Below are 15943 nucleotides of genomic sequence, written 5' to 3'. Positions count from 1 at the left end.
GCCTAAAAAACCTTGAGACGCTTGGTTGAGAAGGCACTCAGGCTATGAACATCATGGAAACTATGGAAGGCAGTTCCAGGTAATTCTGAGTACCCCAGTTTGGTTTAAATTCTCAATTTAGAGCAGGATTTTTAAACTAAATACCTCCGGGAGTTAGGCTGGTACAGGCAATGAGAGAGGCTGATAGGCTAGTCATGCAAATATAGTAACTGTCTCCTATTCTTCAAGGGACAGCAGCCATGTCACTCCAGCAATTACTGTCATGTGGGAATGTGTGTCCAGGACACATGAGCTTTCCATTCTCAGGAGAAGCCTGAAACGTGGATTTTATATAAATCCTCTCCCTCCAATTATTAAATGGTGGATTAAAATGCCACGAGCGCCAAACAATTCCATGAGGGGCACTAGTTGGCAAGATCGGAGGGACAGAACAAAATCTGATTGTAGTTGGACTTGAATGATGGACTACAATTGTATTTCTTCTGCTAGACAACGAAAACAGAAGATTTTGGAGCAAAGAAGGGATCTGACTAGAAGAATGCTTCAGGGATGGATAGTCACATGGCTTTTTGGTACCCTTGGGGTGGAGTGGAGAAGGGGCCTCAGTCAGGAGATTATAGGAGGTTCTTCCAATTGTGCAATGAGAACAGAAAAGAAAGGAGAGTATGAAAGATGCTGGGAAGCAAGAGTCTGTGAGATGTGACCGGCTGTGGAAGGAGAAGGAAGAAGGAATCATCCGGAGTCTTCTATGTCTAAATATACACTACCTCTATTCATCCCTTTTCTTTAATATATACTTATGTTTCAGCTTCATTTATTCCACCAAAAATGATCATTTAGGTTGCATTCTGATGAGTGCCTGCTTAATAGGGAAATTTAGAATCATTTCTTTAGGGAGAAAAAAAGCACAGACAAATTATTTCATAATCTCTATAATAAATGCAAAGAAATCGATACAAACAAAATGTGGCTTTAGCAAACTGTACATACATAAATATCATTTTTTAACTATAACGTTCGACTTTCTTTTCCACATAAAGCCTCCCATGATTTTATTACATCCGATTTTTCTTTATACCTTTTAAAAAAGTGCCTTTTAGATTTACAGCTTGTGCTTCTAAAGCAAGGTTAGAACATCATGCCCCAAAGAAAAACAAGGTAAAAAAGAAGCTGTCACATAAGCTCTTAAAAACTGTACGTTACAAGGTTCTCAAAGCTCTTCAGCACTGGTTGACTGGTAGATTGTTGGAGGCCGACATGGCGCTCAGGTAGCATCATTTATTGAGACGATGGAGCAGCGCTGTGGGAAAGCTGCCCGCATGGTCTCTGGAAGTCCCTGGGTATGCACAGGATGGACCAAAGGCCCAGAGTTCACTTGTCCAGGGAACAGTGGAGGTCCTGAATCTCTTTAGTGCTGAGGCTCAAACAGAGTATCTTCCAAACCTTCTGCATCGATCTGCTCTCCTCCTGTCGAAGCCATGATTCGCACACAGGGGATACGGAGGCGAGCTGCAGCTGCCGCACCGAGGGCATCCGCCACGATTCAGGTCCTCTCTTTGCGAGTTCGGGATCTCCCTTGGCCAAATCCTCCTTGTGCTAGCAGCACTGCTGCAGATGGCATTGCTTGGTTCAGAGTGGAGGAGGGCCATTTGTGTATCTGAGCATCGGGTGGAATGATCGGGCAAAATTGTTGGAGAGGGCGCAACTGTAGTCTTCCTCTGACATTGGTATTAGGCAGGCAAGCCCGATGAGGGACAGGAGGAGGAGCTGAAGAGGAAGAGCCGCTCGGAGGACTCTGAACAGGAAGGCTCGGCCGGACCGAGCTGGCCGAGGCTCAGAAAGGGAGGAATCGGAGCCACCTTTTATGGACCTGAGAGAAGAATCGACATCAATAACTCAAATATCTCAAATGTTGGATGGATGCTGCTTTTTGCTTCCTCACCTTCCTGGAAGCTAAAGGGTCAGGCTGAACACAACCCAACCTGGCAATTAGTTGCCAGCCTCCTGCAGTAAACCCAGGTAATCTGCCCACCACCAAATGAAGCGCTGTTTGGAAAACGCACCGATGGAAAACAGACGTTTAGTCAACTAAAGGTAACTAATTGGGTTCAAATTCCGCCCCTTAATTTGGTAAAACATTTTCCATCCACAAAGAAAACTGTTCCACACACACTCTACCAGCATAAATTAAGTAGATCCGGGATAATTAAAATGTGGATGTTTGATGCAGTACATTTTTGGTTTAAGAATATCAGGCAAAATTAGTTGCTGTCAGGACGATACAAGGTATCCCTCCCATCTAGCCGTCCTGGATGTGCCAAAGTCCATGCAGCAAGGACAAGAACAGCTGCGGTCATTTTGCACAGACCCACAGAGTTGAATTATTCTTAGAGTATACCCTGGTTTCATCTTGCACTGAATCAGCAACTGACCCTGACATTAGTGGGTTCCAAAGCTGTAAGAACAAGGATGACAGTGGAGTCAGTCTACAGATCACCGGTGCTGAATGACACCCGTTCCAGGCTGATCCTTCTATCCCTAGCTCTGTGAATTTGGGAAGTTCCAAGTTCCAAGTTTTCCCGTCTACTTTAATTTCCGCATCTACATTGAAACAGTGCCTTAGAGATGAACCATGAATTTCAGAATTCAGAAGAAAGACTGCCTGTGAAATGTTGAAAATGGAAGTAGGTTCTGAGTAGGGGCCACTGTTTTCTCCTTGTGAGCATCCATGAACGTTTTGCTACCAGTGGAAAAGATGAGGAAAGAAATGTTATTTACAGGAGGAATTTTGTACACATACACACACACACACACACACAACACTGCAGAAGCAAAAAGAATACATGTACAAGTGAGACCCAGTGCCCCACACCTAGTAGGAATTCTCTGATGGTTTAATGGTAAGGACATTGAATGTGAGGCCCCTGGAGAAATACGAAGGTGTGAAAACTGTACTGGTTACTCTGTACGTTTATCTCATAAGAAAACACTATGTCTCCAGCTACGTTATTAGCCATTAATTTCTGAAGACAGATTACACTGGTATCAGTGAGGGATAAGGAGTGACACCAAAGAAAATAAATGTTAAAATAAAAAAAGAGACATAATCCCCTTAAAAGGGAACAGAGGGACTACTCAAAACTCCTTCATTAAACTACCAAGAAATATGTGAGACAGACTAGACTGGCCCCAGGAAGCCCTGAGCAGCCGCGCACCATACTATTTCTACTGCAGCTCGAAGTGTGATGAAAAAACATCATGGCCTGAACTGGGACTGTGTTTTTCTGGTCTGCAGACCTTGAACAACTCACTTCACCTCTAGGCTACAAGCTCTTCTTCAAATCCTTCCGATCAGACTAAACGGCCTTCCAACTTGCAAGTCCTGTTTATACATTTCACGTCTTCTACTGATTGGTCAGTGTAGAGAGTCTGCCAACTGGGAGGCCACAAGAGTTCAATCACCATCTAGTGGTCAAACTGATTAACTGCCCTAGGCTAAGACCAATGCGTTATCCCCAAAGGGCTGAACAGGACAAACTGTATATTTTGTGATGACATACTAAAGCGTAAAAGAAGTTACGTCACATACCTGTTCAATAGAAACTTCTCTAGTTTAGCTAACTGTAAAATATTTGTGTTGCGATAAGGCCTTAGAGAGTATCTAATCCATCTTTACTTCTGTAGGGAAATAGCTAAGGAGAGCTCACATTTGCTGCGCTAACCGCTGGGCGACAGAAGCATTTGTCTTGGGTTCTCTCGCTTAATTGCCACAACAGCCCTCAGCGTGCTTGTCATCTTCATTTTAGAGCCGATGTAAATGAGGTACAGAAAAGTAAGGGAACCAGCTCAAGGTTATACAGCTAGCAAGCGGCAGAATTAAGATTTCAACTCCGGTATTTTAACTCCCAGAACTTGAGCTGTATGGATAGAGTAAATCGCCTGCCCCAAATCCACCACCAGAGGAAGAGCTCTAGCAGGAACTCAGGGTTCCAAAGTCCCTGCCTACTGTGCCCTCTGTTATGTTTTGTGGTTTGGTGACATAAATGAAGGGCATCCAGGTCATATTTGCGTCACACGTATCTCACATATAGAAGCAAAGAAGACAGTACTTGTATCCTAAAATACTTGGAGCTGAGTGGTTTCCTCATGTCTAAAATAAAGGCCTCTAATTAATCGTAAAGCTTCGCAGTATGACACAGATCATCAAGTCAGAATAGGGATACGAGGGCATTTTGTTTTGAGGCAGTTGTACAATCGTGGGAAAGTCATTTAGTCTCTCTGGCCTTCAGTTTTCTCCTTTGAGAAGATGAAGATGCATTAACATCATAAAATCTTTTTGGTTCTGACAATTTATGAATTCAGCAGTTTAAGTGTCTGGAGAAGGAAGGGAGAGTTACCCATGAGCTCCGGATGGAATCTTCCTTCAATACATCTTTTCCTTGACCTGAATATATGCCCTGGAAAACAATACTCTCCACCTGTCACCTGTCTGAGTTATAACAGAAGCACAAAAGAGAGCTCCACGTTTCTTTATTATTTGGTGCTTAAATAAAATAAGGGAGATTTCTAACTGACTCTTTTTCTTTAGGAGACACCTAAGGACATCAGTCATGGGCAGATTTATGCATATAATTGATAGTAACAATCTGACCGACAGAGCTGAATAGCCCCTCTTTGTCAATTATTAGCTTCTTTGAACAATAAAGCCAAAGATCAAGATCAAAACAAGGGCTACCCACTGACTAGTCCACTCCTGAGAAAAGCTAGAAAGGTCACCATCTTTGGAATACGGGCTCAGAGGCTGCAGAGTCTGTTGAAGGACATGGCACATTTAACAGCATCAGAGCATTCCGTATTAAAATTTAATTAGCGTGTGCTTTCTAATGTTGAAGGATGCCAACCTGGGGAGAAATAATGGGCTGAGATGGAGACAAAGAGAACACACAGTCCTTAGTGAGCTTCCATGCAGTTGACTGCTCTTGGAAATGTCCAGCTGTTCTACTGAAAAAAAATGCCACCCACTTGGGGCAATTGCCAAGGTTTCAATAAGCCCAAAGTTGCTTCCGCTTCGGGTAAACCTGTTCTAGAGTTTCTAGTACTGACAGGTTAATGATACCAAGTAAAAGGGTACTTTTAATATTTAATCTATTGACCTAAAATCACGTAAGTTTCAAGTCTTGGGAAGTTTGACAAGGGGAAGAACGAAGACATCTCACTGAGCCGTCACTCATCACTTTCCAATGGCCTCATTCCACAAATAGATGCAGTAGAGATGGTGTTGATAGAGAAACACTAAATGTGTGAACTTACTTAAGGAACTTAATCAATGGAGATATTTCAGATAATCCTGTCCAGCAAAAACATGCTTATTCTCTACAGGTGAATATTTATTTTATTATCTTTCTCACTCCCCTCACTCATTCAAATTTGGGGGTAAATAATTGCCCAGGTGTTGTTTCATCTCTTTCCTAAAATATGTACAGCTGTGGGAGAAGGAGGCTATAGGGGAGGGGGCCGCACATACGAACACACCACAGGAAAGAAAGTCTGGCCAAGGGTTGTGAGAAGCCTGAAGAGTGTGCACATGGAGTGTGTCTCAGCTCAAAAATTTTACATCAAGGAAATAAAATGAGTTAATTCTGTGCACACATCATTTATACAAATGAGAAGACACTTTCAATTCATTCTGCTACTCGTTAGCAAACACTGGCGGTAGAGGAACAGAAATTTTTTGTGAGGAAATATCAGGTTGTCTACGATCGTGTTGCCTGTTCCTGCGTGAATGGTCTTTATTCCCTGGATATGTGGTTCAGAAGACAAATTCCCAGGATCAGCTTAGGATTTGCCTCTCTTTATTCCAAGAGGAACATTCTGGCTGGTCCTAAGCTATCTCAGGCAACCCATGGGAGCCCAAGCCCTGGAACTGTTGTTTCAAGTACCCCACCCATTAGGAGCCCTTCAGTCGGGAGGAGTGGTTAACAGGCTAGGATCCAGAGTCAGAGAGACCTGGGTTCCAAATCTACATCTTCACACAGATGTAGAGAACAAACGTATGGACACCAAGGGGGGAAAGCGGCGGCGGGTGGTGGTGGTGGTGAGATGAACTGGGAGATTGGGATTGACATGTATACACTGATGTGTATAAAATGGATGACTAATAAGAACCTGCTGTATAAAAAAATAAATAAAATTAAATTAAAAAAAAATTCTACATCTTCATGCCTCTAATCCCTGGTGTCCTTGTCTGTAAAATCGGGAATGAACACGTTGGGAGGGTTAAATGAGGTAACAGATATACAACGCTTAGCATGGTGCTTAGAACACACTAAGTGCTAAATAAATGTCAGCAACTTATCATTCTTATTTATATGTATTATTAAAGCAAGGGTGCGATGACTCATAACCTTAGGGATTTTGCTGCATTCAGCCTTTCCTTCCAAGGAAATATTCCTGATTTATAGCAGTGCTTTCAAAGAGGCGATGCATTTTCTAAAGTGTCTGACTTGGTCCCGGGAAACGCTGGGAATGCAGACCTCAAAATATAAAAGAAACATAGTGGAGCCTTACCCTCTAACTGTCCTCAGCCCGGGTGTCCAGCCTGCCCCAGGGGCAAGGCTGTTTTAGGCTGAGGTGCTTTGAGAGCTTCGAATAAATAAATCCCCAGGGTGAAGTTTGACCGAAAAGGCCTAGAAAAAAAAATTCCACAAGAAACTGAATGGTGTTCAGAGTTAGGCCCTGGTGTACATGCAAAAACCCCACTGTGCCTGCTTAGATGTATTTGGCTCCCTTGAACACATTTTTAAATGAGGTCTTTTTTCCCTCCCTTTCAGTGTTTCAGCCAGTCATTTGCCACTTCTTATTCTGTCTCATTTCTTTGTGCAGAAGGTACCAAAGGCTAAAGATGCCCAGAGAAGTTCTGCATTTTACAGTTCTCAGCTTTGGAATGAAGTTATCGATTCTCTCTCTTCAGACTACAGAGCAGTTACTCCTTTGCTTTGCTGGAAATTGGAGTAAAATCTTCCCATTTGTGAACTTCAACTAATCTATAGTGGAATTTTGAAGAGTTATTGGCTATCAGGTTAGCCAATTTTAAGTCACAAGTAGAGAAGAAGTATCAGCTGGGCCATCGTAAACATTGCTTCAAAAAGCATGCATCTTAAATAGGTTTAATCTCAAAGATTGTGGATAGTTATTATGAACGTATACTTTCAGATGTTTTTCAAATGTTTAGAATTTTAAGGAGTCTTAGGAAGCTCCTTGTAATTGATTTAGGGGATCTCTAGATTATGACATATTGCAAGTTTTTTATGACAGGAACCATATTGTATTAATTTTGTGGGCCCAGGGCCTAAACATAGTAGGTGTTCTGTATACCCTGGCATCAATCCATATGTAGGCTTAGAATATTATGTAAAAGAACACAGAACAGCAGCTGTAGAATCAATATGAAATATACAGCAGGCAAGCAACTGATATTATCAATATTTGACTTTAAACCACAAAAATAATATAAGAACCCTCCCTTCAAACGAATACCCTGTTTCTTTCAACTCAGCCTCTTTCCTCTCAGGAAGAATATACGCCTAACATGTTCCCATTGCAGATCGCTGGGGTCAACATTCTAAACTGTGTGTGCTTTTGCAATAACCTCTCAAGTTTGCTGGACCAGTGCAAGATCAAACGCAAGGTAATCTCAAGTCTCAATGTAAAGGAACACCGTGACAGCCTGGATTGTGAGTGAAGTTAATTCTTTCCCAGCAGACTCTCCGTGTCATTGCCCACGTGGGTGCACCCCAAACAGAGGTGCCAAGGAGTTAAGAAGTCCAAGAATGTTCAACCACAACCCGTCTGCCAAGCTGTTTGCTGAAGTTGGCCATTCGGGTGAAGATCGTTTGTATTCCAGGTCCTGTAAGCAGCAAAGTGAACATCATGCTGTGTGCTCAGAAAGACGTTAATAACCAGTGCTGGACAGAGCAGAGCTGAAAGGCGCCTTGCGGATGTCACAGTGAGAACGTGGCTGTCCCAGCTGCAAAGCCCCATTAAGAGACAATATTGAAGCAGTTGCTGCCCTGAGAAACGAGGCCTTTGACATTTCAGAAGGCCGTGTGACTGTCTGAAAGAATCGGGGGAAATCCGGGAACCGAGCTGTGGTTGCTATTGACATCGCATAATAACATAAGAGCTTTCTCCCTTCTCATCACCATCATATTTGTCAACCGCAGAATGGCTCTCTGGTGTCCTTAAAGGAATGCTATGGGGACATGCCCCATCTCTGTTCATGGCACATCAGCAATTTGTGGGGAGAGATGGATTACATAAAACAGTGATCTGTCTATAGTACATGATGTCTTCTCTTGTCGGGGGCTAAGAAAAAAATCAGAGCACCTGGAGAAGCCCATCATTATCTTCAAAAATCCCTGTGAGTTTTTCTCCATTCATGTTTCATTACCGATATTTTGTTATGGACAGAAAAAGCCCCACAAAATTGTCATCAAACCAAACCAAAGGGAAAGAAAAAAAAAAAAAAAAAAGCAAAACATAGTGGAGGGAAGATTAAAACCAGAAAGCACATCGAAATCCGTTCTGTATTACTTCAGCTGAGTGGAAACCAGATGCAAAGGCCAGCCCCTTCCTCACACAGCTGGAAAGCTAAAGCTATTACTCAGGGCTTGTTTACACTTCCTCATGCCCCACCCTCCTTCCAGGAACTGGGATTCCAGCTCAGTGGTGATAAGTTTCCAGAGGGGCAAACTATGTTAACAGTGAACTGCTCATGATTGGAGCGAGGAAGCTGCTTCCAATGACAGTATTTCCATTTTTAGAAAGTTGTCTGGGGAAACATGAACTGATTAGCGGAAGGGCCAGGGAGCACAGACGTCACACCGACAACGAAGAAGGCAAAGCACTGCTGACTGCAGAGACAGGGAGGGTTGGAAGCCAGGCATAAAGCAGAGTGGCAGCCGTGAGGGGGCTCTCTGGAGGTTCCCGGGCGGGGGCACTGACTGCTCTTGTTTCCAGAGTGAAAGAGCTCGCCAAGTGTCAGGAAGGTGAGTGACTGAGTGTGCTGGCTGAAGAGAAATTTTAGGATAAGCAGAAGAGAGAAGGGGCTTATAAATTTTAAGTAATACCAAATTAGGACTTGCCATTTTGAGAATCCAAAACCCACAATCTGGATAAAACACAGAAATAAAATAAAAAGCTGGGGATGTTAGTATATTTTATTCAGATTTGTGGGTTCTGGGAATGGTAAAATAATTCACTGATCTATTACCTGACTTATTGTAAAATCTAGAAATAAAGAGGATGATAAAATTCTGCCATGAATCAAACTGCGCTGTGACATCAGTGATATCGAATCTTTACGAGCACACAGAATAAAAAAACCATCGGATGAAGAGTACCGGATGGCGTAGGGATAGTTAAACAAAATTTTGATGGGGTCCAAATATTTTATGCTCTGAGATTTTCTTGTACTTCCCACTTAGAAAAGTCTCTTCCAATTTATTAGGCAAGGGTGTGGACTGAAATGAGTAGTTTCTCAACTACCCTGAGGCAGACCAGATATAGGCCTACCTAAATTCCGGACAATTTTCATCATCCTCTTGGAGTTCTAGAACAGTGTGGAAACCAGGAGAATAAGGTACCTGCTATGTGGACTGTTGACAGAGGGTCCAGGCTGTGAGAGACTACATTTGCCTCGTGGCTGTTTGCAATGAACAGGGGTAAAGAAAGAAGAATGTTCAGTCCAGGCAAATAAAGACAAGCTACTGATGAAAATTAAACTAAAAGTTCAGCAAAGGAAATACAAATCAAATGAAATGATCAGTACCCATGAATCAAGGAAACTGGCTTTTCTTTTGTTGAAGTGAAATCAAGTTACATCTATATTATTCATCATTGAAGAAACATGGCGGTTTGGGAATTCACACCACAATGGGTGTATTTCCCTCACTTTTCATGGTAGAAACACAAAGGACTCCACACTAGCCAAAGATCTCTGTATACTTACTTACAATAAATATAAAATTCAATACGCCGTGCCATGTATTTCAAATATACCTTACATATTTTTCATCTTCTAGAACAATATTAAAATTCTTGGTAGATTAAAAATAATGGCAGTGTGAGACTCTTCTGTGTAGAGTGATGAAGACCCGACAAGTTAAGTACTCAAGTTAAATAAAGCCTAAAATTTGACTCGAAAAGCCAGTATTCCTTCACATTCTTAAACTAGGATCTATAGGACACTAGCGAATGTAGTAAAAAAAACAATCCTAAGAAGATAATAACATTTATCAGCATAGAACTTAAGTGTTTATAACAAAAAAAGTACAAATGAAACCGATACTTCTAAAAACTAAGGAAAGTGGAATGATCATAAAAATGAATATAATCATAAAGCCAGACCAAAAAAAGGAACAAAACGAAAAACAAGCTTCTAATTACACAGAGAAATCGAGGTAGAGGGGGTAGCAGGGGTCAAATTGGTCTTTTTCTCCTCATTGTGTGCCAGTGAGACAGCCCCCCAACAGGCCTTGTGGGTGAGTCATCTTGAGTTGTTGCCACTCTGGGGGCAATACGGTCGCCAAAAACCTGCAAGACCACCTTCAGGAGCTTCTTTGCTTGAGGGTCAACGGAACCTCCATTTGTCTTATACACTCAATGGTCTCATGAGATGCTCACAGTTGGAGAGCTCACAGACGCTCTCTGGCTGAGACACCCTTTTAAGTGGAGGCTACTTTTTTTTGGGTGGACTATGGCGGAGGTGGTTTGAAGGGAGGGGCCACCGAAGGGACAAGGGAGCACTGCTTTAGAGATGGCCCTGTGAGCAAGAAAAATAATCTGCCTCCCTGCATACCAACCAAACGTTGAACCCGATTCTTTTGAAAAACAGAACTGCTCTTTCCATTCCTGAGTGCATGTGGGGAGGGTTTGAGGCAGGGCTGAGGAAACAGAGCTTCTCTGCGTCACTGTGTGACAACCCCACGTTGTATGGGGACTCCTGCTTTGCAAGGGGAGAGCCCGTGGACCCCGCGTGAGGTACCAAGACTGTCACGCCCCCGTGGTCCCTCCCGTGGGCCAAGTGAAAATGACCAGTGGGAAGTTACCGTTTTCTGCCTGTTTGGGCTACTTCTTCCGGATGTAGGACTCACAGATCCTGAGGTGTCCAGTTCATCAGCAGAAGACCAGGAAGACAAATCCTACGTGGGAAATAGATTCTCTTAATGATTCCACGTCCCAGAGCCACAGTGGCTTTGTGATCTGCAAGTACTTCCCACCCCATCCCTATCTATCCCTCAACCCATTCCCTGGGAAAAACAGAATCAGATGACCGCAGGAAGAACAGAACCTAATACTTCTAGTGTGTTGGGCTTTCCTGGTTGTGAGTTTGGCCCTTCTGGAAAATACCGGCGGAGCTTCGTTATTACTGGGCCGCTTGGAGCTTTATTATTTCTTAGTGACATGGACGGGAATGGGTTGAAGTGAAGGGGGTAAAGGAATCTGCCTTACAGCTGCAGGGTGCTCAGGCCGGAGAGAAACCAAATCGTTTGAGTTAGAAACAAAAGATGGTCAGTCACCCAGGAGCCTGCCTTTTAGCGTCAGAGAAACTGTGTTGTTGCTGGCAACCCTGTTTTTGTGAGTAGGTGGTTCTTTTGACTGCAACATGTTTGTGTGTCCATAACAGGATTTCACAATCGAATGTTTGAAGTCTTACCTGCAAATGCATTTCTTAAAACCAACAATATTACCACGATGCAGTAAATTTAAAAATAAATAATAGATAAACAAATAAAAGTGAACATTGAACATTTTGTGTGATTTAACTGCCAGCTGAGCGGGGTTCATTTCTTCTAAGGTTTGAATATGAAACTCACATGCAACAGTTGGTTGTGACCTACTCTCGCAGTGTTACTGAAAGCACATGAATTCTTAAATAAACTGGGTAAAATAAAATGCCACAGTAGTGGTGGTAATAGGGTTAGCGGTAACAATTACAAGAGGTTTTTTGGATGTAACAGAATCAAAAGTAGTGCCTTATTATAAAAGTTTTTGAGTTACTTTTTTATTTTGAGCCAGACTTATAAGAGCAGTGATTGAGAGGGGACACTCTAGTCTCACAAGTACTACATTCAGAGTCTCTAAAATGGATAAAGATGATGCTTGTTTGGTCTCCTGTAGGACATGCTACATAATGATGTCTGTTGAGAGCTTACCTGCTGACTGCTTGACATGTCTAATAACTTCTCCAGCTCCTTGATATGACGACTGACCTCCTTCAAGAGAAGTTTGAGCCGATTTCCAATCACATGCACTTTTTCTTTGGCTTCTAAACAGTCTGTGCCTTCAGCATTCACCAATAGTTGGCAAGACATGTCTTGCAGTGAGGCCACTTTGAGTTGGGATTCCAACAGCTCATGCCTTATTTGCTATGAATATCATAAGAAATATTTTTCTAAGAATTTTCAGTGATTTGAGAAAGTTCCAAAGGTGCACAATGACATCACTTTAACTTAGTGGACAATTAGACCTGAGCATCAGAATGTTGTGCTCACACAAGGACGGATACAGCAGCCCACGACGTTTGGAATCAGGGACCTCTGTTCTAACCCCGCCTCTGCCAAAATGTGTCCTATCAGACCCCTGAATCTTTCTGATCTCAGTTTTCTCATTTGGTAAAATGATGACATTAATTCCTGCCGGGTCCACAGTAAGTATTACTGGAAGGTTCAAACTGGTGAATGTGTGTTAAAGTATTTAAAATATAAAGTGTTATGCAAATGAGACATAAACCATTCTTTTAAAAAGAGAAGTAAAACATTAACATCTACATATAGAAAAACTCAAGTATGTGGAGTTATACTCAGATATCTATTCAAGATTTTTAAAAAGATACACGGGTGATTCATCACTCACAACTTAATGTCTGAGGTCAAAAGTCTAGGAAAAATGCAGCTGCATAGCTATTTCCTCCTGGTTTCTAAGACCTTTATGAGACTGAACTAAAAGCTGACAATTCTGTTAGGTTTGTGCGAGTGTTAAATGTTAAGAAACAGCATTTTAAAAATACAGAAAGTGACAAAATGCAAATCATTTTCTCCTAATGGAACTCAAATATGCTTCTTTATCTTCTATAAAATCACTTAAGTATAATATATGGTCCAAACTTCTTTCTATAAGAATCTACACAGAAATCCTGTAAATTTCCTTTTGAATTTAATACTAGAAAAAGTTTCTTGCTCCTTGAGAATTGGTTTGTTTCCTTTTTGTCAGGTAATAAAAATCATTTAACTTATCAGGTTTCCCTTGTTGTCTTAGCTTTCAGAAAACTTGGTGCTAAGGTTCGTGTTGAATCCGTATACTTAATTCTTCTGAAGAAGTCTTAACGGTCTCTATTCTAATTCTTTTAATTATCAGCCACCCAATATATTCGTGGGATGTAGATTCAACACATACAGTTTAAATTAAAAACAAATGTAATTTGCCAAAGAGCTGCCTTGATAAAAACAAGCTAATTAAGATGAAGACCGTCTGAGATTTTTAGATGAGCAATGGCTTTAGAACCAGATTCTAAAGCTAATAGATATCATCTTCTATGTACATGTTTGCTTCACAGAGATGGGAAATCATGAGGGGTAAAGAAAGACTAAGAGATTATAATGTAAAAAGTAAATAAGCAGTACCAACTATAACATAACCAGACGCTGCCCAAGTCCACACGTCTCACCGTAAGCTGTTTGAGATGGTCCTGAAGTATCTCTGCATCAAGGTTAGAATCAACAGGCACAATTTCATTTTTCCTTCTGTCAATGTTCTCAAGCATAAGAAGCAAACTATGACTCATTTCATGGAAATCCTAAAAAAAATATGGAGCATACAATCATTTTGAATGAGATATTTTTCTTTCTCTCATAGCTTAAATATCCATGCTTTACAATTCCTACCATTGGTTTTAAGATCTTATACACAACTCCTTTCTAAGGAAGGCACTAGAGCTGTCGTAATTATCTGAGTTCATGTTCTTACCAAAAGCATCTAATTTATTACTCGAGGGAAAAATTAGACATAAGGAAAATTGGCATCAAAATGCTTAATTTCGGGCTTCCCTGGTGGCGCAGTGGTTGAGAATCTGCCTGCTAATGCAGGGGACACGGGTTCGAGCCCTGGTCTGGGAGGATCCCACATGCCGCAGAGCAACTGGGCCCGTGAGCCACAACTACTGAGCCTGCGCGTCTGGAACCTGTGCTCCGCAACAAGAGAGGCCACGACAGTGAGAGGCCTGCGCCCCATGATGAAGAGTGGCCCCCGCTTGCCACAACTAGAGAAAGCCCTCGCACAGAATCAAAGACCAAACACAGCAAAAATAAATAAATTAATTAATAAACTCCTACCCCCAACATCTTCGAAAAAAAAAAAAAAACGCTTAATTTCTAGGGCTATAATACTATGTAGAGGGAAGCAGCTCTGCTCCTTTATCTTCCTCCTGTATTCAAATCTTCCCATCTTTGAAGACCTAAATTCAATCCCATCTCTCCATGTGTCCATGTGTTCATTTATTCAAGGTATAGTTACAGAAGATCTCCAACGTGGGAGGCGCTGTACTGGGAGGCGGTTCAGGGGTGAAACCACAGCTTGGGTACCTGCTTTCAAGGAGCTATTATTACTCTTGGGGCACCTATAATCATGGGAAACAGGCTTCCCATCCTGCTCACATTATAACCCAAACTCCTGGCCAGGACCCACAAAGCCCTGCATGATCTGCTTCCTGACCACCTACCTCCCAGATCTTTCTCATCCCTTCCTTCCTCTCTGACTACTCTCTGATCACACTGGCCTTTCTTCTGTCTTTGAAGACACTAAGCCCTTTCCTGCTTCTGGGACTTGCCATCTGCTTGACCTCCTTCATGGCAACATCTTTCCAAGAATCAGCTCAAACATCCATAGAACGTCCCCAATTACCTTCCCAAAGTGCTTTTTTCGGTTACTCTTATCATCAACATCCGTAAGTAGATTGGTTAAACATTTATTTGCATTTTTATTGTCTGTCTTCCCCAACAAAAGCAGAGGCTGGGCTGTATCCTGCCTGCTTAGTGCAGTATCTGTCAGACTGTAAACACCTGGCAAATAATTGTGGTCTGAATGGATGAGTAAATATTTGTAATGCTCACTTGGATGTCCAAGAAATGTCTTTCTATGTGCTCAGAAAATACCTGTTGAATGAATAAAGAATGAGTCGAAGGAGGAATGGTGAGGCTGAGATAAACGTGTGGGAATAGTCTCTTGTTAGCTGTAAAGAAGTGGGGTCTTTGAACTCCTGGTCACATGTACAAATTCTCCAGTAAAATGAAAACTTTGGGCACAAAGTTATCTCACTCGAATACTGACTTTGGAGAGTAACTGTGTCCCCCTAGTGATCTTGATAAATCAAGTCACAGACTCAGCTACACTGGAAATGTTTGACTTCAGAGCATGGCAGGCCCAAAGCCCCACAGACCTGACACTGCATCAGTGCGTCCTGGAGAAGGCCCCGCCATTCCTCCAGCAGGGAGCACACGCGGTCCCAGCGGCCATTCATCTGGGACAAGCGACCCTGCAGATCCTGGCTCTCCTCACTGCCAGTCTGAGTGAACTCGGAGCTGCACAGATTGATGGAGAGGATGATGGCCTTGTGGTGGTCCACAGCTTTCTGGAGCTCCTGCAAAGAGAAAGGAGAACAATCAAACAAGGAGAATAACAATAAAAATACTAAAGAAAAATAGTCTAAAACCTTTGGAAATGCTTCACCCAAATTAAAAGATCCATTGATTAACACTGGCCTTAGCAGGATGGCTCGATAAGATACAGTGGGTGTACACCATCGGGAACCACACTGTAGTTAAAAGAGATGGATCGGGGCTTCCCTGGTGGCGCAGTGGTTGAGAGTCCGCCTGCCGATGCAGGGGAC

General features: G+C 42.3%; 1 protein-coding gene across 4 annotated transcripts in view; it reads right to left on the bottom strand.

The window, feature by feature from the left end:
* Positions 1 to 916: 916 nt before the first annotated feature.
* SYNE1 (spectrin repeat containing nuclear envelope protein 1) overlaps positions 917 to 15943 on the bottom strand; it is a 482398-nt gene continuing 467371 nt past the window's right edge. For all 4 annotated transcript variants that reach the window (XM_028494818.2, XM_028494816.1, XM_024122567.1 and 1 more), the window contains 6 exons: positions 15494 to 15694; positions 13727 to 13855; positions 12216 to 12428; positions 11109 to 11201; positions 9645 to 9703; positions 917 to 1870 (listed from right to left, as the gene is read on the bottom strand). In XM_028494818.2, the coding sequence (XP_028350619.1) occupies positions 1630 to 1870; positions 9645 to 9703; positions 11109 to 11201; positions 12216 to 12428; positions 13727 to 13855; positions 15494 to 15694 (936 nt within the window). In that variant the 3' untranslated portion in view covers positions 917 to 1629. The remainder of the gene's footprint in view (positions 1871 to 9644; positions 9704 to 11108; positions 11202 to 12215; positions 12429 to 13726; positions 13856 to 15493; positions 15695 to 15943) is intronic.

This window comes from Physeter macrocephalus, chromosome 10 (assembly GCF_002837175.3).
Source record: "Physeter macrocephalus isolate SW-GA chromosome 10, ASM283717v5, whole genome shotgun sequence".
Taxonomy (NCBI): Eukaryota; Metazoa; Chordata; class Mammalia; order Artiodactyla; family Physeteridae; genus Physeter; species Physeter macrocephalus.
This window is presented reverse-complemented; position numbering and strand designations above follow the sequence as displayed.